At 48.4% G+C, this 27,742-nt stretch overlaps 1 protein-coding gene across 1 annotated transcript; it reads right to left on the bottom strand.

The window, feature by feature from the left end:
- Positions 1-1,489: 1,489 nt before the first annotated feature.
- tmem260 (transmembrane protein 260) lies at positions 1,490-27,742 on the bottom strand (the record flags this gene model as incomplete). The annotated part of the gene is made up of 17 exons (XM_079752266.1): positions 27,607-27,742; positions 26,912-27,016; positions 24,262-24,293; positions 21,732-21,883; positions 12,371-12,566; positions 12,050-12,163; positions 11,306-11,485; positions 11,166-11,206; positions 9,543-9,617; positions 8,335-8,440; positions 7,897-8,069; positions 6,918-7,089; positions 5,922-6,061; positions 5,267-5,443; positions 3,824-3,877; positions 2,018-2,102; positions 1,490-1,753 (listed from the first exon to the last, which is right to left on the bottom strand). The coding sequence occupies exons 2-17, from the start codon at positions 27,012-27,014 to the stop codon at positions 1,490-1,492; spliced, it is 2,064 nt and encodes a 687-aa protein (XP_079608392.1). The 5' UTR covers positions 27,015-27,016; positions 27,607-27,742.

Raw genomic sequence — 27,742 nt, 5'->3', positions numbered from 1 at the left:
GGCAGACGATGATGTACAGGGAAAAGGACAATGTGAAGGGGAGAGAAAGAAGACAAACACCAGATATCTGAATTTCTGTTTTCATTGACTAATACAGTAAGCCACCACCTTTATGTGTTGTGCTTCATCACAGTATTCTGTCCAAGGTAAGCCATCAAACTTAGACCATGAGAGCACTCAGATAAAAACGGAACACCATTCCCACCTCCGTTAGCTCCCGCTAAAGATGCTTAAGGAGGTAAACAGACTTAAAACAATTGATTAAAACGGCAAGTTTAACACTTTAGTAAAATAGCAAGACAGCAGGTCAGAATGTGCGGTACTTGACCTTCTCATTCCCCCTCTCGTCGAGGCTCAAGTCCTACTTCACCTCAAAGAAGCAGAGATCCTTCCAAGGTTATAATCCTACCCTAGAGATCCTATAGGCTTAAACAGCAGGAGGATGCGGTCCTCAGCCAGGACAGCCACACTCCCAGACAGTGTGCGACTGAAGCCTCCCTGTGCTGGGCGGCTCTCTGCGGTCCATCACCCGGGTCTCTGGGCCCGACTCTGCCTCCCTGGGGATGCTTGGTGTCCGGTCTGGTTCAGTCTGCCCCTCCGCGTGAGGCCGGTACCCTAGAACGAGGTTCTGTTTGTTGTTGCTGTGTGCATGTGCATACGTGAACGTGTGTGTGAGGACGCTCGTACACAAACACGCACATCCACGTCATTGTAGCTTCCGCTGTTCTATTTAAAACCACGAAGGATTATCGCTGTGCTGTTGGTGGAGAAGAGGGGAGGGAATCCATTCGGTTTCGAAACGTATAAAAGGACCATCTAAGATAGAGTGATGGATGGACGGATGGAAGAGGGAGGGCTGGGCAGGCAGGGGAAGAAAGAGGACACAGTAGAAAACACCAGTGAGCAACGGCACCAGTCTGTCCCAGATTAAACAGCAGCACTAATCCCCGTTTCGGCGCTGGAAATTGGGTTTTCCCCTCAATCTCAGCCCAGCTCTTTTTTTTCTCACATTAGCAGCAGGCAAAGGCTGAATAATCATCACATAAACGCTGGTCAGAGTGGAGGGAAAAACACAGGCTGTGAAGATGCAGCCGAGTGAGGCGGGAGTGATTTGATTGGGGTCAACTGGGTTTTCCGAGAGTCTAGGCCTGTCCCGGAAGGACCCGGCGGGTCAGACGGGAAACATTCAGTCCACCAAAGACCAATCACGTCCACCCAGGTCTGCTCGGCTTCTAAACCACGTTGTGGCCGTAGCCTCACTGTGTCGCCTCGTCCCACGGTCCCACAAGGCCCCCGTAAGGTGCCAGTCCCAAACTCACAAGTCCCATTCAACCCAGTGCAAAGAATCTCACATAATCAAGAAACACTCAATCATTGTTTTTTTTCACAAAGTAGTCAGATCAGTCCTCCAGCTGGCTCCCAGAAGCCCCATCTCTCCGGTTCCACCCCGGGTGCGGGCTACGTTAGAGGGGCCCGACGGGGGGCCGGTTCAGGGGCCCTGCACCAGGTTCTGCCGGAACCGCTCCCGCTCCTGGAGCAGCTGAGCAATGGCCGAGCGTATGGCCGGGGCCTGGGGCTCCTGCCGCTCCTTGGTCAGGTACAGGGAGAAGTGCTTGATGCCACAGGACAGCAGGCGCTCTGCCACACCGGGCCCCTGGGGGCCCGAGCGGAGCAGCCTCTCGCAGGCCAGGGCCATGTTCCTGTCCCAGTTGGGGGGGTACACTGGGTAGGCCTCCACAATCTCCTTGTAGAGCTATTCCCCGTGAGACACACACACACACACACACACACACACACACACACACACACACACAGTTTGTTTTGAAGAAATATGCGTGGCGGGAACACAGCCATGGGTTTCTGAATGTTTCAATATTTATATTAACCTCAGCAACACGTCCCCGGTGTAAACACCGATGTACGCTTCAACCGGACACCCCCCCCCTCCCAACCTGACTAACTCTGACCCTGTGTGGTTGGCCGGGGTGACCCCCCGTGTCCGGCGGTGCAGACTCACGGTGTAGGACAGCTGATAGAGGCGTGCCTTCCCGTCGCCCTGCATGCCCTCTGCGAGGTCGTAGAGGAAGAAAGCCGTCTTCATCCTGAAACAAAGCCAAGGCGCGCAAAGGGGCTAAGTGCGGCATGGACGAGCCGCGCCGCTCTCCGGGACACTGACTTATGTAGATGCCCCCCCGCCCGGCGGGGACGCACATGCAGATGCTCTCGCACACACGGCTGATTTATGGAGATGTCCTGGCACGCCGCGCGGCTCTGGCAGCCTCCTGAGGCTGAGCACGGCGCAGAGAGGATAGGCCAGCCTGTATCAGTCTATATAGGAGATCTACTGGGATCTACTAGATCCTGTACCTCCACTGGTATCTGTTAGTCTATATAGGAGATCTACTGGGATCAACTAGATCCTGTACCTCCACTGGTATCTGTTAGTCTATATAGGAGATCTACTGGGATCTACTAGATCCTGTACCTCCACTGGTATCTGTTAGTCTATATAGGAGATCTACTGGGATCTACTAGATCCTGTACCTCCACTGGTATCTGTTAGTCTATATAGGAGATCTACTGGGATCTACTAGATCCTGTACCTCCACTGGTATCTGTTAGTCTATATAGGAGATCTACTGGGATCTACTAGATCCTGTACCTCCACTGGTATCTGTTAGTCTATATAGGAGATCTACTGGGATCTACTAAATACTGTACCTCCACTGGTATCTGTTAGTCTATATAGGAGATCTACTGGGATCCACTAGATACTGTACCTCCACTGGTATCTGTTAGTCTATATAGGAGATCTACTGGGATCTACTAAATACTGTACCTCCACTGGTATCTGTTAGTCTACATAGGAGATCTACTGGTATCCATTAGTGTACATAAGAGATCTACTGGTATCTACTAGATACTGTACATCTACTGGTATATATTAGATACTGTACCTCTACTGGTATCTATTAGTCTATATAGGAGATCTACTGGTCTCTATTCATCTATATAGAAGATATACTAGTATATATTAGTCTATATAGGAGATCTACTGGTCTCTATTATATATATTTCATTTTCAGGTATCTATTCAATGTTGTACATCTACTAGACACTGTACATCTACTTTTATATATTAGTCTATATTGGAGATCTAGTGGTATCTATTAGATCTCTACATTTACGGGTATCTATGAGGACATCTTGCAAATCTAGTATCTATAGTCTATATTGCATATCTATTATAGAGTCTATATTGTATATCTTGGCTCTAAAGTCTTTAGTGTATATCTAGTACCTATAGTCTATATTGTACATTTAGTATATAGTCTATATTGTATATCCTGGCTCTAAAGTCTTTAGTGTATATCTAGTACCTACAGTCTATATTGTACATTTAGTATATAGTCTATTTTGTATATCTTGGCTCTAAAGTCTTTAGTGTATATCTAGTACCTATAGTCTATATTGTACATTTAGTATATAGTCTATATTGTATATCTTGGCTCTAAAGTCTTTAGTTTATATCTAGTACCTATAGTCTATATTGTACATCTAGTATAGAGTCTATATTGTATATCTTGGCTCTAAAGTCTTTAGTGTATATCTAGTACCTATAGTCTATATTGTACATCTAGTATATAGTCTATATTGTATATCTTGGCTCTAAAGTCTTTAGTGTATATCTAGTAGCTATAGTCTATTTTGTACATCTAGTATATAGTCTATATTGTATATCTTGGCTCTAAAGTCTTTAGTGTATATCTAGTATCTATAGTCTTTATTCTACATCATAGGAGGATTAGAAGGTATTCCTCACCTGGCCTGCCACATCTCTTCGTTAGCAACATGCTCCCAGGAACCGGGATGGAAACTGTCAAGGAAAACAAAAGAAATTCAAATATGATATATTAATAACTTTGAAGAAAAAGTACCACCGATTTTTTTTCTGTTACTTTGGCAACCATTTAGTTGTTCAACTGGTACATTACTACAAATATGCAAAACAGTTAATAAAATATCAAAAATAAACTTCCACTGGCAATTGTTTTTGCAAAGATGATACAAGAAAAGGTAAGCTGCATAAACCTTTATTGCTTTTCTATTGGGTACTTTCTTTCATCTCCACTTTCAAGCGAACCCAGGATGCTTTGCTTGTTTCTGCAGTTTTTAACGAAATATGAATGAACAGAGGAGGCACATAATGTGAAATTTGCCAATACGGTAATAAAGTATTCTAACTCGAGCTACCGACGTCGATTCAAAACAGAAACACAGTCAGTAGTCTATCTGTAAGCTTTAACCTCCTAAGAGGTTAATTATCGACTTGAACCTGACTGATCACTGAACGGCATGTGGCTCAAGAGGTATAGCAGATTAGCTGGTTACAGGAAGGTTGCTAGTTCGATCCCGGGCTGAGTGAGCTGAGTGTCGAGGTGTCCCTAAGCAAGACTCCTAACTCTAACTGCTCCCGGACAAGCTGGCTGTCGCCTTGAATGGTTCACACCGCTGTTGGTGAATGAATATGAATGGGTGGATTTTAGGAAATATTGTAAAGCGCTTTGATTGACCACTGGTTAGAAAAGTGCTAGATAAATGCTGTCTATTTACCATTCACTACCTCTATCCCAGCCCCCACCTTATTCTGTTGCATCACTAATCAATCATTGACCTCTTCTTCAAAAATACTGTTTTGGCTGTGTACGGCCTAGCGAGAGGGCACGGGGGGGAGTAACATCACAGTGCTCAGAACAGCCACCCCTCTATGAGCGGCGGGCCGCGGGCAGAACGCACAGCTTTGACTAATTCCACTTTTGACACACTTATTGACAAAAATGCAATGAGGAACTCATTATCTTCCTCACTCGCTCTCACTTCAAATGGCTGAGGGCCTAATGTCTCGCTTTGGTTAAATTAAAAATAAATACATATATATATATATATTAAATCAAGAAAGGAGAGCACAGCTGTATTGAGGACAGAGGGACGAGCTGGAGCCACTGGCCGAGCCACTGTGGGACCACTGGTGGATGTGTGTGGGTGTCTCTGTCTGCTGGACACTGTGTGTGTGAGTGTGTGTGCATAAGTATGTGGTTATGTGTGTGGGTTTGTGTGTCTCTCTCTCTGCGGATCACTGTGTGATGGACACTGCGTGTGAGTGTGTGCGTGTGCATGTGTGTGTGTGTGTGTGTGTGTGTGTGTGTGTGTGTGTGTGTTCGTGTGTGTGTGTGTGTGTGTGTGTGTGTGTCTCTGATGTGGGTACCTGTCGTGGGGCTGGCTCCACTGGTAGAGGTTGCGGGTGCGCCGAGCCCAGTCCTCAGGGTGGAAGTGTGTGTGGGCGGGGACAAGGTGGTCGCACACGCCCAGGGGCCACCGGGTGAAGCTCCGCTCCCAGCTGGGGTCCCCATCAGTCAGGCCGATGCATGCAAGCACAGGCCTACTGCGCGCACACGCACACGCACACGCACACGCAGACACACACATATACACACACACACACACACACACACACAGAGGGGTCTAAACCACAGGAGGTACCATACCCATGTCTATTTTTATCTCTCGCTCTGTCTGTCTCTCCCTCCCTCTCCGTCTCTCTCCCTCGCTGACCCCACAGAGGTCAGCATTGCCCCTTCTGAGAACTGGGGGGCACTTGGCCAGGTGAATACTGCCCCCTGGTGGGGCTTGGCCCCAACATGCTCCCCAGCTCAGCTGTCTGTAGTCAGTGGTTCCTCACGATAAGGTGGCAGTGAGCAGTAGTTTTTTCTTCTTAAACTGAAACCAGTTCATCATTACAGAGGCACTTGACTGGAATTAATATTTTCCTCCTAACCCGGTCAGTTGTTTAAACATCATCATCATGAGCCATGGATCATTTTCCTGCCGCCCTCCGTCCCTCTAACGTCTCTGTGTCTCACTGTGTGTTGTTGGAGAGGAAGTGCTCCAGGCTGAAGGTTCCTTTCTCCTCTGAGCGCACCGGGTCCCACCAGCGACCAGGGAAGTGGACCCCAGGGTGGTGGCTCCTCAGCTTGGCCACGTACCAGGGGTACGTCATCATCTGTGTGGAGACCCACAGGGTAGAAGGAACATCCAGGCAGAATATGAGATCAGAGTAACAAACGGGCTGCAAATATATAGGGATTTCATACAGGACCTGCACACTTTGATACAGAGTTAACCTGGACTCTGCATAGCCTCCCCCCTTACCCTCCCAGCCCACGCTTGGCACTTGGTTCTATGCACTTCCTTACTATACCGACACCGATATATTGTTTCCCTTTCTCCTGAAAAATGTACTTGTTGTTAGTCGCTTTGGATAAAAGCGTCTGCTAAATGCCCTAAATGTAAATGTAAATTATACATACAGAAGCAAAAGAGTGAACCCATCTTCCACCATCATCTTAAAGACATTAACAGACGTAATTAAGGGCCAACAATTTCTCTGAAATTATTATTTTTCCCCTTTGTGCTACACTGTCCTGATCAGACGGATACTAACGATGAGTTTGTGTTTCCAACATGCAGTCTTTTTTGGCACTTCCAGGTCTGGAGTAGAGATGTTCCGATACCATATTTTTCTTCCCGATATCGATTTCTGAATTGAGCATCGGCCGATAACGAGTGTATACAGCATCTAGCATTGTAACTACTAATATCACAGTTCTTAGTTGGTCGGAGACGACGTGATTCCCATTCCGACGGTTAATGAACGCAGAATACCACAGCACGCAGTTGTGATGTTCTTTGCCTGTGTAGTAAATGAGCTACTCATGTGATGGTATCGGATCGGCTCATAGACTTGTGTACTGGTCGATACCCGACTGAATTTAAGGATTATCGGAGGATTTTCCGATACTGGTATCGGTATCGGAACGTCTTTAGTCAGGAGAGTAGAAAGGATCACCATAGCTGACCTCCTGGTCCACCAGGGTGACGTCGGCCCGCACGCCCCTGCAGTAGTGCAGGTAGCGCAGGGTGTTTCCCGGCAGGTCTCCCCGGGTAAGGACGATGGCCTTCCGTGGCATGGAGGCCAGGATCTGCCTCCCGAAGCTCTCCACCACATCGTTGCGGCTCTGATCGCAAGTCCTGGGAGGAGTCGGCAAAAGCACGGCATGAGTCAACCGATCACCTGGATGGTTTATTGACGGGGGTGGGGCTACGTGTGGCTGACTGTGAAGGGTTTGTGTGTCTGTGGAGCCTGGGTGTGTGCGTGGGTGTGCGTCGTGTTCCAGGAGGTGCGCCGAGGGTTAAGTTGTCAGCGCCCGCCCGCCCTGTTGTCGGGAGATGGAGGTGGAGAACGGGGAAGACGGGCACTGACAACCCGGGCCCATGCTCCCTCTCCCCTTGATCAAAGCTGCCAGGTGATGGGTGTCAGGCCCTGGCACTCCCTCCCTCCCTCCCTGCCCCCCTCCCTCCCCTGTCGTCACCCTCCTGTAATCTGCCGCTTCCCGGGTGGCTCGCTCTCCTGACGGAGCTCTGCGGATGGAGCTCCGCAGGTGTCTATGTGCTCACCGCGCCGATCTACGCCGCACCCAGACAGCACGGCGGGCACTATAGGGGGTGTTGGGGGGAGAAGGGGGAGAGGGTGGAGAGGGAGTGGCTGACAGGTGGAGTTCAGGCCTCCGGTGTGGAGCTCAGGGGGGAAACAAATCAGGTTGACTCAGGGAAAAAGTGTTGCAAAGGGGATTTTGGCGATGAGAAAAAAAAAAAGGCAGGTTCTGGTTGTTTTTTTCAGACCCTCCCTTATTTTCTCTGCGTTATTTAAGTGAGAGCAGTTAGGGTTAGGTGTGTTGCTCAGGGACCCGTCGACACTCGAGCCGGGGACCGAACTATCAACCTTCCGGTTACCAGCCGACCCGCTCTCCCTCCTGAGCGTCATGCCGTGGTTCTTACCTGTAGTTAGAGTGGGCCATGTGTGCCAACACCCCCACGGTGACCACCCATCCTGAGGTCCTCCACAGCCCCCGGTAGCCTAGTCTCTTCATCAACCCACCCTTGGGCCCACCCAGAACCAGGCCCGCCAGCACAACGGCGATAGCGTCACTCTGTAGCCAGAAACGCTCCACCTGCAAGGGACCAAACACACACACCTCATGTTTTTTGTTAAAACAATGCTACTGCTTTGATCATTGTCCGGTCTGCCAACCCCTCCCTGCTCCTTGAGGACATGCACCTGAGTTGACCGTAACCTGCTTTAGCTAGAGCGCATTCCCAAGCCCCAGTCTACCCCAGGTGCCCTTTCGTTCCAATGAAAAAACATGGGGAGCTGAATGTGAACTAAACTCTAGATGAGATACATTCATACATTATAAGAGAGACACCCAAGCTTACCACACCCAGCAGCAGGGGTTTGCTGATGTCCAGATTGGCCCTCCAAGCGAAGAACAGCATGTAGACGCATAGCATAGTGGTAAACAGCCCGGACACCTGGCCATACCTGCACACAACACACACAGTCAACAGACCAGACACCTGGGCAAGGCTGCACGGACACACAGAGCAGGACGACAATAACTTCCTATGAGCATGATCAATGAAATAATGGTGATAACACAACTATATGAACGAGTTTTGTACATGCATGGAATCTAGATGAAGCATTTCCATTTTGAAGACTTCTAGATTGTAAAGGACTTTGATTGACTGCCGGAGATCAAATGGGAACCCCAGCCAGCTTAGAGGAGTGTGACTGATTTCTGAATGCAGTGTGAGCCATAATAAACCCCTTTGCTGACTCTGACATCCATTGCATCCCAAATGGCTACAATTTCAAAATAAAAGCCAGCTAACAAACAGTACTCATTTTGCACTGTTTTGCTGTGGCAGACTCAGGGCTTAAGGTATGGAGTATTTTGCCGCTTTGAGGTGCTGACTGTGATTGAGGGCCACATCAATTAAGTTGATGTAACTGAAGAAATAAATGAAATGGCTGTCTTCTCTATTATTCATACTTATGATCGAGACAATTCATTCTCATTTGTACTTTTATATACTCATTTATATATACTCAAATTACACACCGCCCCATATCAAATAACTACAAAACAACGCTTTGTACTTTGTCCCTTTTGATATCTATGATTTACCCTTCCTCGTCATGCGCGTTTGTGAGGTTTCACCAAAGTGATCCCTTGAGGGGGAGGGGGAGGGTAAGAGTGAGGGTGGGCCGTATCCCTGAGGGGAGACTTCTCTCCTGGATCTCCCTGACACATCCAGACCCCAGCAGAACGGTAGCAGTAAGCACTCGGTGGATCCCACAGTGCTGCCACACGGGAACACACAGAGCCACTCATTCGCTTGTATACCGCGACAAGTATTCTCTTTAAAACAAACGCTCTCTTCGTTTAAATACGGAGAGTTGTGATGGCGTGCCAGCCGGAAAGACACCGGCTCTTTTTTTTCTATTCTCTTCCCCGAGATCAGCGTCTGACACTGGTTTTGTTCCGTGTGTTTGACTGCAGGGGATTAGATTTTTTCTTGTGTGGAGGGAAGGACTGGAGTAGTGACAGTGTGAGGCATGCTCCCGCCGAGAGACTTACCCATTGTAAAAAGCAGGGTAGAAGACCAGGCAGAAGAGGAAGGGATAGTCAGCATACCAGTGGTCCACCTGGGCCCTGGATCAAACGACACACACATGAATACAAACACACATACAGACAATATCAACGATTGAAACCTGTGGACGTTAGTGAGTGAATTCCTCTACCAAAACAAACCCTGGGATTGAACACTGCATTTTAACCGGATTGACACCAGTGGCGCACGCACGCGCACACACACACACACACACACACACACACACACACACACACACACACACACACACACACACACACACACACACACACACACACACACACACGGAACTCGCTTAGAGCTCGGAGATAGCTCCCTGTCTCTTCCTTAATACCCCATCTCATTTGACAGCTTATTGAGTCTCTGTATCGCTCAGTGTGTGTATGTCAGCACGATGTGTGTGAGCACGGTGTGTGTGTGTATGTGAGCACGGTGTGTATGTGGGCACGGTGTGTGGGAGCAGTGTGAGTATATGAACTCGGTGTGCGTGCACCCAGTGCGTGTACGTTGTGTGTGGTGATGTCAGCTTCTTGAGTGGGTTTACGTCTTTGGTTTGTCGACATGTTGACAGTGTTGCCCCCCACCCCCCCCTCCCTTCTTGAAGGTGTGCCTGTCCATCAAACAGCAGGAGTGGACGGGTGTTTGGGCAGAGGGGAGAGGGGGAGGGGGAGCTGATAGTGGGGGGTCTTATGATGTGCACACATCCTCCCCCCCCCCCCCCCCCCATCCCCGCAATTCCATCAGTGGGATAGGGATACAAGAAGGCTGGCTGAAGTGTGTGTGTTGATGTGTGTGTCCTTGTGTGTGTGTGTCGATGTGTGTGTCCTTGTGCACGTGTGTGTATGTTCAGATGTGGGTGGAATGGGTGGCAACTGACTAGAATATGCGGGGGGGGGGTTAGTTATAGAATAGTGAAATAAAAAAATGAAATAGATAAAGAAATATTTTTCCCTGGCTCAATTGCAGTGTCTGTCACACTTTAGCCTCCCCCCCCCGAGCGATGGCCTCAGACCGCCGGAGAGACAGGACGGACCAAACACAGGGACTTCTGGGACGCTGTGATGGAGAGGGATCTTAAACAAGCGGGAAAAAAAAAAACGAGAGGAGGGGAGGCTAGCGCTCTAGAAGATGATTATGGTGTTCTCCAAAAACCAAGTGGTTTGTCTCTCGGCTAAATCTGCCGTGTCGGAGGCACAACCCCTGCTTCTGAGATAGATACCGCAGTCTCCATGCTCTTCCTGTAGCTCCTTGTGATGACAGGAAGTAGCCTACTACCCTACCGAAGCTGTGTGTCTTCCAAAATGTTTAGGCTGCATTGAAACTCGGCCATAACCGAGTCGGATTCAGACCGACGAGTGGATCGACCGATTGAGGGGATTCAGGGGTAAAAAATCAATATGATAAGTTGATAAAAAAGCAGTTCTGCAGCCGCGGTCTCCGGTGGCTCAGATTTGTTCGGGGGGTAACATACGCACTATGAATCGACTGAAATGATGTCAGCTTTAAAGCAGTACACATGAATATAGATTGAAAGTTACGACATGGCTTCTTAAAAAAAGGGTATGCTTGTTGAGGAAAATACTCACTTGAGCATCGCAGCCACGGTTACAGAGCTCTCCGTCTTAGCCTGAGACGCAGAGGGACCAGGGAAAAGTCATCACTCAGACACCATGGATAGCGCTGTCAGAGTACTACATTGTGTATCACCAGGTGGCTGTGTGTGTACCAGGCTGAAGGTGCCGTATTCTGTCCTCAGCAGGTGGGTGAGGAAGCCTGAGAGGTCGGTCTGGTCCCCCCAGCTCCAGCGAGCCGTGTTGAGGCTCGAGGAGATGGGCAGGTAGACGTAGGGCACGAGCCCGGTGATGAAACACACTCCCAGGGTCACCAGGAGGCGGAGAGACAGCCCCTGACAGAGTCGATACACATCGAGCAGGTGAGCACATTGATTGATTCTCGTAGACGCAGACCTAACATACCCTTTGTGAACGGAGTGTTTATTAGTGGAAATGTGTGCAACAATCGTTGTAGTTCATTGGATTAGAACATACATATGGTACAGGAAAACCTTTCATACTTTTTCAATATGATGCTGAAATAATAAAAATAACTTAAATTAATAACATAAGAGTAGATTAAAACCAAAACATGGTTTGCCAATTTACATTTAGATTTAGGGCAATTAGCAGACGCTTTATCCAAAGCGACTTGAAAAGGTTCATACCCATTTATACACCGAACCACGCACTGCGACCGCCAGCTCGTCGGGAGCACTTAGGGTTAGGTGTGTTGCTCAGGGACACCTAGACACTCAGCTAGGAGCCGGGGATCGAGGAACTAGCAACCTTCCGGTTACAAGTCAACCCGCACTACCTCCTAAACTAAGCCGACTCCCAATTAAGTATAGCATCGCTCTTCCCTGCATTTGGTACATGATGGGGCTTAAGTTGGAGGACAGACAAGCTAGACCTACCCCGTCGGAGTGCAGCTGCACTAGGACCCAGAGGGCTGTGGGCACCACAAACAGCACCATGGTGTGCTGGTTACAGAGCCCCAGGCCACAGCACAGCGCCCCCAGGTGGGCAATCTGAATAAATGTACAGACAGACGAAAACAATGATCCGTTAACCGAGAGTTATCTATAGTTTAACGAATGTTGTAACAAGCATTGATACAATCCATTAATTATTCTTAATAAATGGTTGGAGCCCACCTACACCTTTTCCTCACAAGCCATTAATAACGTAACCTCTGTGCCATGTGGGGTACTTCTGCACATTGTCTCTCTAGTTACCTTCCTACGTTTCGAGGCAAGTAAGGACCAATGCAAACCGCCCGGATTGTAGAAGCAGGTGATCAGGGAGAAGAGCAGGCCTATAAACAGGTTGTTGAGGCTGAAGACCTCCGCCACAGTTGACCACTGCCAGGTGAGCCTCGTCGCGGCGAACGCCCCCCCGGCCAGCAGTGCCCCGGGACCCGGACCGGACAGCCTGGAGAGAGGGACCCAAAGGAACACTTAAGTTACATTTAGGGCGCTTTTATCCAAAGCAACTTACAATAAGTTATTTTGTCAGAAGAAAGAGAAACAATATACCGCTGTCGGTACAGTAAGGATGTTCATAAAACCAAGTGCCAAGCACTCACCATCGCTAGGGTAACCCATTCCCTGTACACAAAAAAGATAGCCAGGACGTACAACATACAATAAGTGCCTACATTAAATGCCAGGACGTACAACATACAGTAAGTGCTTAAGAGGGGTGTGGGGGCGGGGGGGGGGGGGGGTTAGAGGGCTATGCATAGTTTAGGTGAACTCTGAACAAGCCAGTCTTTAGTGTTTTGCGGAAGCTGGAGAGCAACCCTGCGGTCCTGACATCGGCAGGGAGCTCGGTCCACCACTACGGTGCCAAAACAGAGAAGAGTTGTGACTTTGATGATCGACCTTTGCTTGCTCTTAGCGATGGCGGTACCAGGTGTCCAGCTGAGGTAGCGCTCGAGCTGGGGTGTGTGGTCTGACCAACGCTTCGAGATAGGCTGGGGCAGTTCCATTGACCGCCTTGTAGGCCAGTACATACATCTTGAATCTGATGCGAGCTACTACAGGGAGCCAATGGAAGTTACAGAAAAGGGGCTGATGGAAAAATAAATAAGTTACGTTATTAATGGCTTATGAATAAAGGGTTGGGGTGGGCTACAACCATTTATTAAGAATAATTAATGAATGCATCAATGTTTATTAGACATTTATGTTGTTGTTTAATACCTCCTCTTACAAATGGTTACTAATACGTGTAATATAATATCCTGCCTTATTTATATTGACATATTTTCTTAAGTGTCTTAAATGTATGATATTATGGTTTTTCATATACTATTGCACAAATGTTTATGAAACCTTGCTTCAAACATTTCTTAAAATATATATATATTACAAAAAAAACATAAGAACAACTTTGGAAGCCATTTTAATCTTCCTGTGACCCAAGTTTGGTCATTGGACAAGACCTTGAAAAACACCCGCACTGAATTAGGGCAATTCAGCCGTAATGAGAATTTCCCTCCCTGGCAGCCCATTGATCTCCAGTAGACCGGCACCCAACCCACCGTACGGCTGATAGCACTTTATCCTCCGCCTCTTAAATATAATGTGCACAAAAGTTTCCCCCATCCTCTTCTCCTGTACCGTCTCCGTCTCTTTAGCGGGTAATTGAAGCAAACTTGGGATAATCTGTCATACGCTAAGACCCACCACTTACCAAAAAACCAGAGACAGAAGGGGGGAGGAGGAGGGGGAGGCCACAAATGAGGCGGAGGTGGAGGAGGAGGAGGAGGGAGGGGAGAGGAATGATAGGGAGAGGGTGTGCAGAGGGGTGAGGATGAGGAGGGGTGGAGGATGAGCAAAAAAAGGGATGGGGGAGGGAGTTGAAAAAGCCCAGAGAAATAGAAAAGGACTGTAGGAAGAAGAAGAAAAAGACAAAGACGACGAAGAAGAAGGAAAAGAAGAAGAAAAAGGAAGAAGAAAGAAGAAGAAGAAGAAGAAGAAGAAGAAGAAGAAGAAGAAGAAGAAGAAGAAGAAGAAGAAGAAGAAGAAGAAGAAGAAGAAGAAGAAGAAGAAGAAGAAGAAGAAGAAGAAGAAGAAGAAGAAGAAGAAGAAGAAGAAGAAGAAGAAGAAGAAGAAGAAGAGCTAGCCCGGTGCCTGGCACGCCGGCTCCGAAATACGAACAGGCTCCACAATTAGGGAAGTCAGGCAGTACGGCCCTTTTCCGCCATTGTGTGGAGTGGCTTAGAGTCCTCCTCATCAGCCTATCAGCTAACTGACAGGCAGAGAGCTGCTCTATTCAGCACCGCAGATACAAGCTGCAGGCCAAGCGGCTGCCAGGTCCCTTATGACCCCACAATCCCTTGCCGGTGACAGCTTCAAGCTCCATAGCAAATTAGGCGCTCTCACATTACAATCGCAGAAGACAGATTCCATTAACGGTATCTGAAATTGAGTAGAGAGCAGGCCCGTTATCAGACCTGACTCATAAGCACCGCCATTAATCACGAGGCATGATACCATTTATACATTTCCAGCTCTCTGCCTGCCGCTGTGATAGTCAGCCACAAAGGCCTGATGAGACTTGGGCGAGGGGAACAATGGCGCTTTCTGAGGAAAGAGCGGTAAATCAGAAAAAAATGGAGAGTGAGAGCAAGAAGGGGAGAGAGAGAAAAAAAAATGCACACACTCGCACGCCGATGACTTTCCCTTTTTTTCCCCTCTTTCTTTTCATGCTCATTTTTCCCACTGTTCGTTTGGTCTCGTGGTAAGGGTACGCATAAGCGCAAGTGTGCGGCTGTGTGTGCGTCTGTGTGTGTGTGTGAGTATGAATGGGAGGGGGAGAGAGCGGGAGGGGCAGCAGCGCGGAGGAGACGGTCTTAATAAGAGATAGGGGATGTCTCTCTCGCTGCACGGTTCCAGGAATTAGTTGCAACTTGAAGAGGAGCGATGGAGAAAGGTGGGATAGGGGAGGGTGGCGGGGTTGGGGGTGTGATGACTTTTGTTGAGGTGCTGGGTGGGACTCCCTGCACTCCCACCCCCCTAATTCTACCCCCCTGCTTGACAATTAACTCTCCCCAGCTCATGTGCTCAGCAGGGGGCAGGTTCTGGGTGATGAGCACTAGTGGGGGTCTACGGACCGGGACATTATGCAAACTCTGCCCAGACTCACCCAGAGACTTTCCAATGCAAGGTGTGTCCGTCTCTCTCTCTCACACACACACACACACACACACACACACACACACACACACACACACACACACACACACACACACACACACACACACACACACACACACACACACACACACACAGCAATTAATCACATTTTAATTGTGATTCTTTGGGTCAAACGATCTCCAGTTGAGTTGAAATTATTTTTTTTTCCTTGTTTTTTTTCCTATTTATACATTATTTTCTATTTGAACATTGTGCATTTTTTTCGAAGCTCACAGTTTCATGTTTTTGAACTCAAAAATAATCATTTGAATAATCCTGATTTCAATATTGACCAAAATAATCCTGATTATGATTTTTCCATAATCTAGCAGCCCTAACACACACACACACACACACACACACACACACACACACACACACACACACACACACACACACACACACACACACACACACACACACACACACACACACACACACAGCCGAAACCATGCCCACCTCTGTTGGGGCGTGTCAAATTCTTTAAGTGATCTGTCTACAAGCAGCAGTGTGAATGACCCGTCTATGTCCCTGGAACTACCTGGGTCTAAGCCAGGCCTGTCAGTCTCCCAGGCTTGTTGGCCCTCCAGGGGCCCGCAGATAAAGCAGCAGAAACTCTGACACGAGCACGGACCGTGTTTGCATCTTATCAGGGCTCGGTGCGGGGCAGTGAATGCTATATTGGTGTACGGTGGACAATGGCTGCCTGGAACGACACACTGCGCCATCCAGACAATTCAATAGTACACAGTGCCACCCCTCCAGCGGTAATAAATCAGTTAATCAGGTAATACTACCTGATTAAGAGACCAACGTCTAGTAAATAAGACCAATGGTGTTTGCCTTTCTTTATTTTTGGAAAGCAAAATAACTTGCTGAGGAATAAAAAAAGTGGAATTTCTATTTTTAGTGCCGTACATATAGGACACTGCGGTGTTTCTTGGGCTGGGACTGCTCTGCTGAAAGGCTCATAACATAAAGAGGCTCAGAACGGAGAAAAAAACAGGAAGAGAAGGAAAAATTACATCTAACAGAAAGCATCTAACAGAGGAGCTGAAAGGAAAAGCGGGACCAATAAAAGAGAACGATACAGCGGGCTACATTTCCTCTTCAGGGGCCCCACGGTGGCACGGCGCCCCCGCTTTGAAGTGTCTGCGCGGGTCCCGTCTCATTTACCCCTGCCCATCTACCAGCGTCCTGCCAGCGCGACGAGCGCGTGCCGGCTGCACTAAATATCCCACCCAACGCCCCCCTGTATCAGCACTATGCGGTGAAGAATGAGGCTTTACAGCGAGGCCGACCGGGACACCCCCCGCCACACGCCCCCCCAAAGGGAAGCGGGCGGAGCCCCGTCCTCGCCGCCACCGCGGATCAGCCCGCCGTTGTTCCACGGCCGAGCGGACATTTTTTTTTGCGGGCAGGCGGGAAACAGGGCCTGGAAAGGAATCACACATTCCTGAAGAGGTTGGGGGCCCTCGGAGGAGGCGGTGGCGCCGGGCCGGGGCCCGGGACAGGGGCCGGGCCGGGAGGCTTAGGGTTCCAGCTGGCCCGGGCGTACGCCCCAGGGTGTTGGTTTGGCCGGGGCCACGGACGATGAGGATTCAAACACTACCATCACATGACGGGGGTAAGTGCTCTATGGCAGAGCGTCCAGCATTCAGAGCCAAGTGCGGGGGGGTGGGGGTGAGAGCATGCAGATATAAAGCCTGTTCTGACATAACGCTGATACTGTATCTGACACCAGAAAACTACTCCCAAGATACCCTCCATCCTTATGCGTCATTCAAAAGGGCACAGTATATTTCATCTTGGATGTGCCGGGCGCCAAGTCTCGGCTGGGGACGACATGAACTACTGCGTTTCCCTGGCCTTGCCTCTGCCTCCAAGCAGAGTGGGAAGCTGACATGTATAGATGCAGAGGGTTCAGAAGGGCCCAAACTCTGCTACGGCTGCTGCTCAGACAACTCCCCCCCCCTTCCCCCACCACCCCTCTCCACCCAGAAGAGTGAACGCAAAATTAATCACCACAATCCTTCTCAAACAATAAGGCCCCTGACACAACAATTTCTCCCAGAATGCCATCTTAATCTCTGCCCCAACAAACATGCAAAAAATAAAAATCACAGGAGCAAAAAAATATTTAAAAAATGCAAAACGATTGCTAAAGCAAATTGCTTGAACGATTCACAGAATGCCCATTTTCATTTCCGCCTTTTCAACAAAGTCATTAGGCACACGCCATAAATGTTGCTTGTATAGATTCCATTAACTAATTCCGGGTGAATTGTAATTGCCGAGTCTGATCTGTCTCCATGCTCGCTGCCTTATTAGGACTGCCTGTGGTGGCGGAGGAATGGGATATTGACGTCCGACGACGGCACAATCTCAGGCCCAAGGGCGGAAGGGAATATTAAACTGTGGTTGAATTCTGCAGACTATCCAGCCCTCCCTCTCCTTCCCCATCCCACAGCCCAGTAATGAGGACAGAACATCTTCATTAGACATCTGTTTAACTGCGTTTCAGTAGCAGTCCTGGGGGGACATTTGGTCATGCTGGGGTTGGATCAGGCTAAGGGAAGGAGGGGGGGGGGGGGGGGGGTTGGACTTCTACAGCTACATTTGAAGATACATGGTTGGGGTGGGCGGAGGACTGCAGTGAAAGCACTATTAGGAGGTCCGCAAACCTCGGGCTGAACCATTTGATACATATGAACGAATGTGCGATTTGGCTTAAACAAATCCATCAAACCTTAATTATGTTTCTAATCAGGACCGTCCATTTCAACAACCATTCCTATTAACAGGGTTTCACATGCGTCATGCTTTTTAAAAAAAGAAATCAAAAAAACAAGTCCCTTTACAGCACACATGCTTTTCATAACGGGATCTTTGTACTGGGAGTTTCCTCCGATACCAACACCCTGTTGGCCCGGGACCAGTACCACGCACCTCTTATAGAGTATTATAAATAACCGTGTTCTAAAGACGACCCGACGGCCCACAGGTAACTTTCCAGAAACCTCCAGGACCATATGGTGGAGGCCCATATAAGGAGCTGGGGCCGCGGTACAGGCCGCCCCCCAGTTCACTGAGGCATCATCTGTGCCCCTCGGGCTGGCCCTTGGCAGGTGAGCCCTGCGCAGGTGTGCGTCGACGGAGGCTGAGTGGGGCGGCGTGGAAGCGGAGCGTTTGTGTGTGTCTAAGGCACACAGTTATGTAATCGTGCGATCGCGCAAAAAAGTGTGGAAAGTGCTGACAACGGAGATGCGGCGTGCCTGCGTTGTGCGTGGCTCGACGGCTGTCAACTAGCTGCCGTGTCTGTTGGTGGTTTCTTTGGATAAGCCTGGGAACGGGGGAGAGAGATTCCTCTCAGGTAGCACAGATTCGGAGCAGCTTTAGCAGATAAACTGTGAGACGAGAGAGCACGGAATAGTCGGCTGTCTGGATTATCCCTCTGTGATAGGAGCACGCGTTCATATTCCTCTATAGACTGCAGGCGTTCAGGTCCCTGGGATTCTGGGGGGCAAACGCTCCTCCTGCAAAGCTTCCAGCGCAATCGATAGAAATTATAATCATGTCGGTCACCATCCTCAAAGGCTTGTCAGGCACTGGTGTGAAAACATAACGAGACATCCAATTTGGCCATCAAACCATGTGATCAAGCCAAGAGGACTGTAACTGACAAATCAAAGGGAGGCTAAGTGCTACATATAAACTTATGCAAGAGTGAAGTGGCTTCCAAGCCTATCAACTTACATTCCCCCACATTAAACACGGCAATCTGGCCGACTAATTTAAATTGATACATCAAAGGCTTGCAATGTTGGGTATATTCCAGATGAATTTTCAAGGTCTGACAATTTACCATTTGAGAGGAACTGCCAACAAGTACCCATTTTAACTTCAATGTAATTTATCATCTGAAAAAAATGTTTCACTCAGAAAAAAATAATCAAGTTTAGTTTTCAGAAGAGGCACTCTGCCAATTAGGAGGTCTGGTTTGGCCTGAACTGGGCAAAAAAGGAAACAAGGGAGGGTATTTTATTCCGTACAAAATAATTAAAAACATTAAAAAAACATCTAAAAAAGGACAAAGGAAGTACGAAGGGTCATCTAGTCTTGGCATTTCGTCAGAGGAGCGGTCTGGCCCGGGTTAACCTTCATCAGGCTGCGGCTGTGTCCATTTTCTACTCGCCCACTAATAGCTTGTGGAGCCCTCAATTACCTCCATGGCTGCGGCAGGAAGCAGGTCCTCATTGGTTCAGGACCTGCCCCTCCCCCTCACCAGCCCCCCCCCAGACCACACTGGACTGCTGATCTTTGGTGACAGACCTTAACTCTTACCAGAACCAGTGCAGATAACGAATAAAGCCGGTTATGGTGATTTTTACAAATTGAAAACCATAGATTACACGTTCATACTTAAGAGCTTAGAGTGTGTGTGTTTTTTCTGTCTGAGTCCTCCATGTCCGTCAGCCCCATTGGGTCAGAGGGGGTCCTCATAATGACTTTTCACTTAACTCAAATCCAAAATTGGAACCAAATCCTTGGGGATTACCAAACAGGGCTGCATTAAAAACGCACTGGGACTGGCCAAACCAGATGGATGCTTTCTGGCCACATTGAAACGTCTGGCCATCGAGTGTTACACCAAAGGCAACGGGTGGCTGAGTGTGTTGGGCTGCGCAGTGTGTCCCTCTTCCGGACGTCTTCGGCCATGTACGCCCCCCCCCCTCCCGTCGCGAACTTCACTGTGAGGATGCTACTCTGACGCAGGTCTCAGGAGTCGTGAGTGTGCTTCCAGTTCCCTTGGAGGAGCAGTGATGCAGGGTGCGGCTCTAGGGCTGCTGCAGTCCGGGCGGAGGGCCAGGCCCCGGGGAACCACCTCCTCTCCAGCCCTCCCCGGGCTGGAGGCCCGGCACCCTGAAGCACCTCCTCTCCAGCCCTCCCCGGGCTGGAGGCCCGGCACCCTGAAGCACCTCCTCTCCAGCCCTCCCCGGCCTGCAGACCCTGAACGACTCCAGCACACCTGCCCACCACCCATCAGCAGACACACAAGAAACAGCCACCGGGCCGGCCAACGTGCGCCATTATATCAAAACAAACCAAACCCTTCTTCTCCCCACCCCCCCTCATCTCCCGAGAGCACAACCCGAAGCGCGAGGCTTGTATACACCCGTTGGTAAACAACGTTACACTTCCGTCCTGATGGGAGTGTAAATTAAAATAAATAACTGATGTCATGACTGAGGAGTGCACACTGAGCATAAACAGATATACTTATTACAAAATGTAAATTCCCCGCGCTAAGCCGTATGAGATAAAAGGCACAAAAGGAGCGACTGGGCCCACATGCCTCTTACGTGATGCGGTCGGCAGCAGGCAAAATGGAGGGGAAAACGGGGGGGGGGGGGGGGAGGAAGAGAGAGAGACAGAGCGAGAGCTCTTCGACCCAGGAGGGAAGGAGAGGGAGGTTTGGTTGGGTGGGGAATTAGAAAAATCGTGCCATGTCAGGATTGAGTGCATGCTGTGCAGCAGGGAGGGGGGGGGGGGGGGGGGGCAGCGAGGGCGGGCGATGACGGAGAAAGGAGATAATTGCCACACACACACACACACACACACACACACACGCGCTGAAGGGTAAACAGTCCGGGCACACTGGTACAGAGAGGGGGGGCTTGACGGAGCTCAGTCCCTGAATACTGAACAGAGGATCAGGGCTGTGACTGGCCTTCACTCAGCACCACCCAAACCCATCTTCTCTTCCAGACAATGGCACACCTCCGTCAAAAGCACTCGTGTGGTATTTTCTTAAGGAAGACTGCCCGTTTACAGATTCAATAGTTCCAATGCCCTCTCAGGCATACTAAATCTAAAGTTTCCTCGAATCCAAGTCCGTGTCAACAAGTCGCTATGTCCTACGTAAGGAACACACCACAACGCCGCTAAGCAACCTATGCGTCGCCCCGGCCAGAGCACCCCCCCCCGTTGGGGTACAGAGGGACTCCTGCGGAGTGTTATATTCTGCATATACGCCACAGTTGAGAACAGTCATTTGTAGCATAGTGTGTTTTATGTGTTGTTTTAATAGTTTGATGTTGGTCACTTTTCTTGTGGGTGAGATTTCAGGCACAGCTTCCAACTTTTATGCCTTTTCAATGAATGTACACTATTTATGTTCTGCCTGGCTTGCCATCATTTTTGTTTTTAGTTTGCCTCCCGGTGACCTCCCCTCACTCAAGGCAGAGTGAGACTGTTGGATTGGTTGTGCATCGACCCGGAACTGTTAGAGGTAGAGGTGTGCAGTGATTGAAACAGAATGCACAACCTTGGAACGGAATTGACCAATCAGAACCAAGCTGTGGTATAAACAAACAAAAAGAGCCCGCCTTACCTGCAGACCGTGAAACAGAGAGCCCCGCTGGCCAGGGCCCCCAGGAGCCCGCACATCAGGCTGACACTGTGGGCTGGGGAGAGGGAGGGCAGCAGCGCCATGGCCAAGCGGGCCAGCAGGGTGAAGATGGGGTAGCCCGGAGGATGGGCCACCTACAGAGACCGGCACAGAAACGACGGTTAGCCCTAGAGATTTATTCGTTTTTTTTCCCGATACAAGATTTCTGAACTTGACTATCGGCCGATGCCGAGTATATACCGATACAGCATCTAGCATTATAACTACTAATAGCACTTGTTCTGATTGAAGGGTTCTCTTACGATGACAGCAATGTATAGATGTTTCACTTACTGTCGAAAACTTTTCTTTTCAGAACTAGATCATTTATATATTTATAATCTATAATTATATATTTTCCTTCTTGTAGTTCAGCGTATTTATTGGTAGCTTGAACAAACGTAGGTCGGAGATAACGCGTTTCCCATTCCGACTTTTGACCTCCAACCATTAACTAACGCAGGATAATGTTCTTTGCCTGTGTATAAATGAGATACTCATGTGATGGTATTGGATCGGTGCATAGACTTGTGTACTCGCCGATACCCGATACTGGTATCGGTATCAGAACAACTCTAGTTAGCCCTGAAGCTAAACCAGGAGAGCGGTCCATTACAGTCTAGATGCTAACATGGCACGACGGCCTTTCACTGAACTGCAGCTGAACTATGGGAGAATATAAAACCATGGACTGTGAATGGATGATGGGCAAGGACACGGAGGCGAGACAAAAGAGACCATAAATAAAAGGACCGCCCATTTGCATTCGACCCGCTCTGTCCTCGCTGCTGGGTCTGAGAAAATATTGACATTGTTGATTTTAGTGATAACGAAACAACATTAAACTGAATCAATAAAGGTTCCATCTCATCAGATTATTCTAGATGAACTAATGTTATTAAATATTATCAATTCATTATAGATTCAATGTCTACAACTATTTGATCAGTGGACCGGTGGGTTGTACTGAGGCAGTGATGGAGTGCCAGGCACGGCCGGCAGGAACAGAGTTCTAATTAGCTCCGCTGCTCCCCGGGAAGCCTTCCTCTGCACCAACACCTCTCCTCCACTTCCTCCTGCAGCTCCTCCTCCTCCTCTACCTACACTTCCCCCATTCCTCTTCAACCACCTCCCCTACTACCTCCTCCACCTCTATCAAACCTTCCTCCTCAACCGCCACCACCTGCTCCTCCTCCTCCTACACCTCCACCTCCTGCTTCTCCTCCTCCTCACCCTCCACCACCTCCTCTTCCTCCTCCACCACCTCCTACTCCTCCACCACCTCCTCCAACTTCTACTTCTGCACAACCACCACTACCACAACCATCGCCTCCTTTTCTTCCCAAGGACAGAAGCTGTCCCGGGAGTGGCGTCACGGCGTAGCGTGGCTCGCGGAACGCTGCGGCTCGGTGCGCCTGGGGGAAGCCGGCAATCACAGCAATTAGCGGCTAAGTCTCCTCCAGCCTGATAAGGGCTCAGTCATTAAACACAGACTCATTCCCTGGCACTGATAACATGAGCCAGCCAGAGAGGGGCCAGCTCTTCAAACTGAGACTGCCGTGCTGAGAAGTGTGCAAGAGGGAAGGAGTGAGAGAAGGAGAGAGAGCTAGCGAGAGAGAGAGTGTGACTGTGCCACCAGTCAATATGGACACCACCAAAACACCATCGCTGTTATTACCCGTGAAACTCCCAGACGAAACCAATCCCAACACCGTCGGGCAAAAAAGAATGGGCAGGTGTAGGCGAGAACAGGAGCCACAGGAGACCCCCCCCCCCCGGTGAACCAGATGGTCAGATTAGGTGAGGTTGGGTTGGTAGCACCTCATGGCGGAAAAACTAAAAAAATCTAGGGGACCACTGAGGAAGGCCTGGCGCCACTCAGGCACTCCGCTAAGGACAACTGAGGGCACAACGGCAGCGGGGGGGGGGGGGGGGAGATGAGGACCGGGGAGCTCAGGGGAGCAGAGCGGAGGGCCGCGGCCCGGCGACCGAGGGAGGGCCTTGGAGCCCTGGGGGGGGGCTGACAGGCAGACAGGCCACACGGACTGCGGCACTAACGCAGGATTACTGGCATAGTGACACCGACACAGCCTCCCTAAAAGGATCACAGCGCCGTAATAAACTTTATTAAATAATAAAACTTATTATAACTGTTAACCCGATTTAGTTCATTCTTCGCGGCTTACACACACACACACAAAAAGAGGGGTGGATATAATAAGCCTTATACCGTACATAAGGCAAATCCTACAAAAGCCATCGCCTTACCATTGACTTTAATTGGATTTGAAAAACGGGTTGCAAATTATAGCATTCTCTACTTGTAACTTAGTAAAATAAGTGTATAGAAAGGGAGGAAAAACCTGTGGACTAAAAGTACAATTAATCTGGTTTCTGCCCATGCTTAATTAAACTTCCTTAATGCGTATGGAGTTAATGAGTGATTTGATTAAACAATACAGCTAATGCTTACCCCCAGTTCACAGGCAGCGGTGATCAGCTCTCCTGTGGAAGGGAAAAGGGGAGGAAATTAATGTAAACCTTATAATTATTATTAAGAGGCAAGTCTGTTGCTGAAGTTTTCCCAAATCAAATACTTGCACTGGGGTTTTGCATTAATTTGCCGGGATCAAAACCTGCAAATCTTCCCAGTGTGATATTTCCTAAGCGCCACGCTCATTTCCCTTCATCTCCCGTCTCTCCTCTGATAGCTCGCTCCCGTCATCACACACACACACACACACACACACACACACACACAGAAAAAGAGGTAAACAATAGTTACCGATGGTTACAGGCTAATTTGGGAAAATAATTACATGACCAACTGATTGCATGCGTAAACTTAAGGAAGAGGCCATTTTGAGGTGGTGGGAATATGGCTGGGCGAGAGACCAATTGTTCCAAATTACACTCAGACAGTTTATATGAAACTGATTTCTCACTCCATGTTTGCACATCCCACTCATGAAATTCAGTTAGTGAGACTCATTATTGTTGTTGTTTATTCAAGCCAGCGACCTCTACTGGTATCTGGAAGATTGGCTAAACACGTTTTTCAAAACATTCAACATTTAAAGCCATTCAAATGGTGGCCATGCCCCAATAAACAGCAACACATTAATGGAAGAGCCAAATAATGAAGATGTCGTCATTCTTTAGTCAGTATTGATACGTTTATGTTCCAGGGAGTACATAAACAATAAAACCCTCATGAATCAGAAGACGATTATTTATATATTACACAGACAAAGATTTGACTTTTAACGCATTGCTGCTAATGATGCAAAACTGAAGTCGCAAAATACACAGAACACAGCATCCTAGGATGCCCCACTTATTTCCTGCAGCCTTGCCGATACAGGGAATTACGCTGCCTGCATGAGGAGCCCCAGTCTTATCACTCAAATGGACCATGAAGCCAGAATTCCTCCACCTGCACAGCATCAATGTTTTCAAAGCTTCATTTCACTTGGCATAGGCCAGCAGCTACCTGCCATCGCTCTACCCCTCCATCCCATTTCTTCATTCTCCTCTTCTCTCCCGTTCTGCATTTCGTTCATTTTTAACAGTAGCAGAACACTTTTTTTTTGCAGCAAAACCAGCAAACTAATACTGGCCAAAACCTCCGCCTCAGTGCCACAGAGATGCAGCTTTGCATCCCTCCCCCATTTTACTAAAAAGGGAAAATATCGAGTCGACAGGGTAGCGGTGCTGGCGCCAACAGCCTTTGTGATAGCGGAGCACGGGCACCCACACCAGTTCTCCCATAATCCCCCCCCAACCATTTCCACACTCCACATTCCTAGACAACAGCGTTCCCGCGGGGGCTGCGCTATAGCCCTCCGGGGCACATCGCACCTAAAGAGATTAGGACTCAGAGACGGAGACCTGGAGGAAAGGGAAGGGTGTTCAGCTGGCACCATCAGAGCGGGGATCCTGCACCGTCCCTAAACACTGTGGCGAAGGGGCTGGCCGGGGCCTGTGCCTCGCTAGGCTGCCACACAACCAGCAGGGCTACTCAGCTTTCTATCCCGCGACGCTCTCCTCTGCCTGCACCATATCGGCTCGAGCTTTTCACATGCATTCATTCTGCTAAATGTGCATTTACCCCGTGTGCAGCTTTTTAAGCCGAGGCAGGACATCAGAGCGCCGCCGTCGTACACCCAGGCCCGTATTTACAAGTTAAAAGTGACTTCCGGAGCTATCATTTCTTAACAGTGTTTGTGTTACATTACACAGTGTTACATTATACACCAGTGGCTGTATAGGTGAAATGATTTATTCATGTCATTAGTATGTAATACATACATAGTAACCGTAGTGAATGGCGAATTGGACATGAGCTACAATCCCAAATGTTCCAATTTGAATTTAAACTCATACCCCTCAATGACTTCATGCTCTCATTAGTTATGGATGTATAGAACAAGCTGTTCCTTATGGTATTAATGCAGATTGATGAAAGTAGCAAAGCATTTAATATCAATTGATGCTACTGGAGTGCAATAGCATAGACATGGCGGGGAAAACTGCATTCATTTTTTTAAATGATGCAGGAAAATGCAAAACACAACAGTGTCACAACCTTTATGGACCCGATTCTCTACTATTGCAAGTCTGATATTATTGATACAGACTTAATTTTCTACCTTCCTCTGAACGCTTCTAAATTCAACATTTTGGAATGATGAACGACGCGGGTAAAATATAATTATCTGCAGCCATTGCAGAATAAAGTCACAATGTATTGTCAACTTCCAATTTACATAGATTGCATAGACAATAAGGTTGTTTGGAAATTGTACGTTCCCATTAGGTAGCTAAATTATTCTCAAATCTGAAGGCACAAATCTATGAATGTTTAACAATCATGTTCTTCCTATACACACACACACACACACACACACAGAAGTAAGAGACACCAATAAGAGACAACAATTAGAGACACCTATAAGAGACACTATTAAGTGACCCCAATAAGAGACACCAGGAACACCGAAAGCACCTGTATAATTAAGCCATGTGATTGGCTGAGCGGCAGCAACAACAAAGGTACAGGGAGACAGACAGTGGTCTGCCCCATGGGTGTACATCAAGCCTGCTCCAGTCCCGGTACCAACCTGAGTCCCCTCCAGGTACTGTTCTCTGCACAGTAGGAACATAAAGTGCGGCGACACAAGCGATGGTTACGGCCGTCAGCGTCCAGGTCCCTCGGTCCTCCATGACTTCAGGGAAACACAACCACTGACATTTTAGCTCAATATGGCTAGCTTATTCCCGTTACCTCCGATGAAAGGCAAACGGGGGGCAGTGAATGGGAATCTTTAAAATAGCCGTTTTCTGGTGACTAACTCGAATCTATTCCCATAACGTATGGTCAAACTCTAGTTAGTTTATACTTTTCGCGGTTTTGTGTTTAAGTGAAACGCCTTGGCTTCCAGGAAGTGTATGACATAATGGAGAACCCGGATTGGTTAAACACGAAGTCTCGCGATACATTGTGTAGCGGCGCTCAGGTCAATGGAGAGACATTTAGAGAGCGCTCTAATTTTAGCATCCTGTTATTGTCTTGACAATTTTCTTTAATCGTTTACGCTTTATTCGTTTCTAATGTGTATTATTTTAGAAAGTTGCCGTATATTTTAATGCATATTATTGAAGAAATAAAATGTAAGGCGATAGGATGGAACGTAATTATGATGTACCCAAACCACGATAAAGTCAACGAAAGAAGTAACATGCACGTCTGTTTGGATTGCGAATACAGAACGGATTAACCGGAAATGTCATAACGCACATATTTTATTATATTTACCTCTTGCATGTATTTGTATTGCCTTAATGTCTTTATAGGAGAATATTGGAAAAACAAAAGGAAAGGGAATTGATCTAATAACGCACTCTAATAACCATAACTAACACAAACTGGATTGGTTCGTCTAGCCTAGACC

The sequence above is a fragment of the Pollachius pollachius genome, assembly GCF_949987615.1.
Source record: "Pollachius pollachius genome assembly, chromosome: 15".
NCBI classification, from domain to species: domain Eukaryota; kingdom Metazoa; phylum Chordata; class Actinopteri; order Gadiformes; family Gadidae; genus Pollachius; species Pollachius pollachius.
The sequence above is the reverse complement of the archived record's forward strand: the minus strand, read 5'-3'. Positions and strand labels throughout refer to the sequence as shown.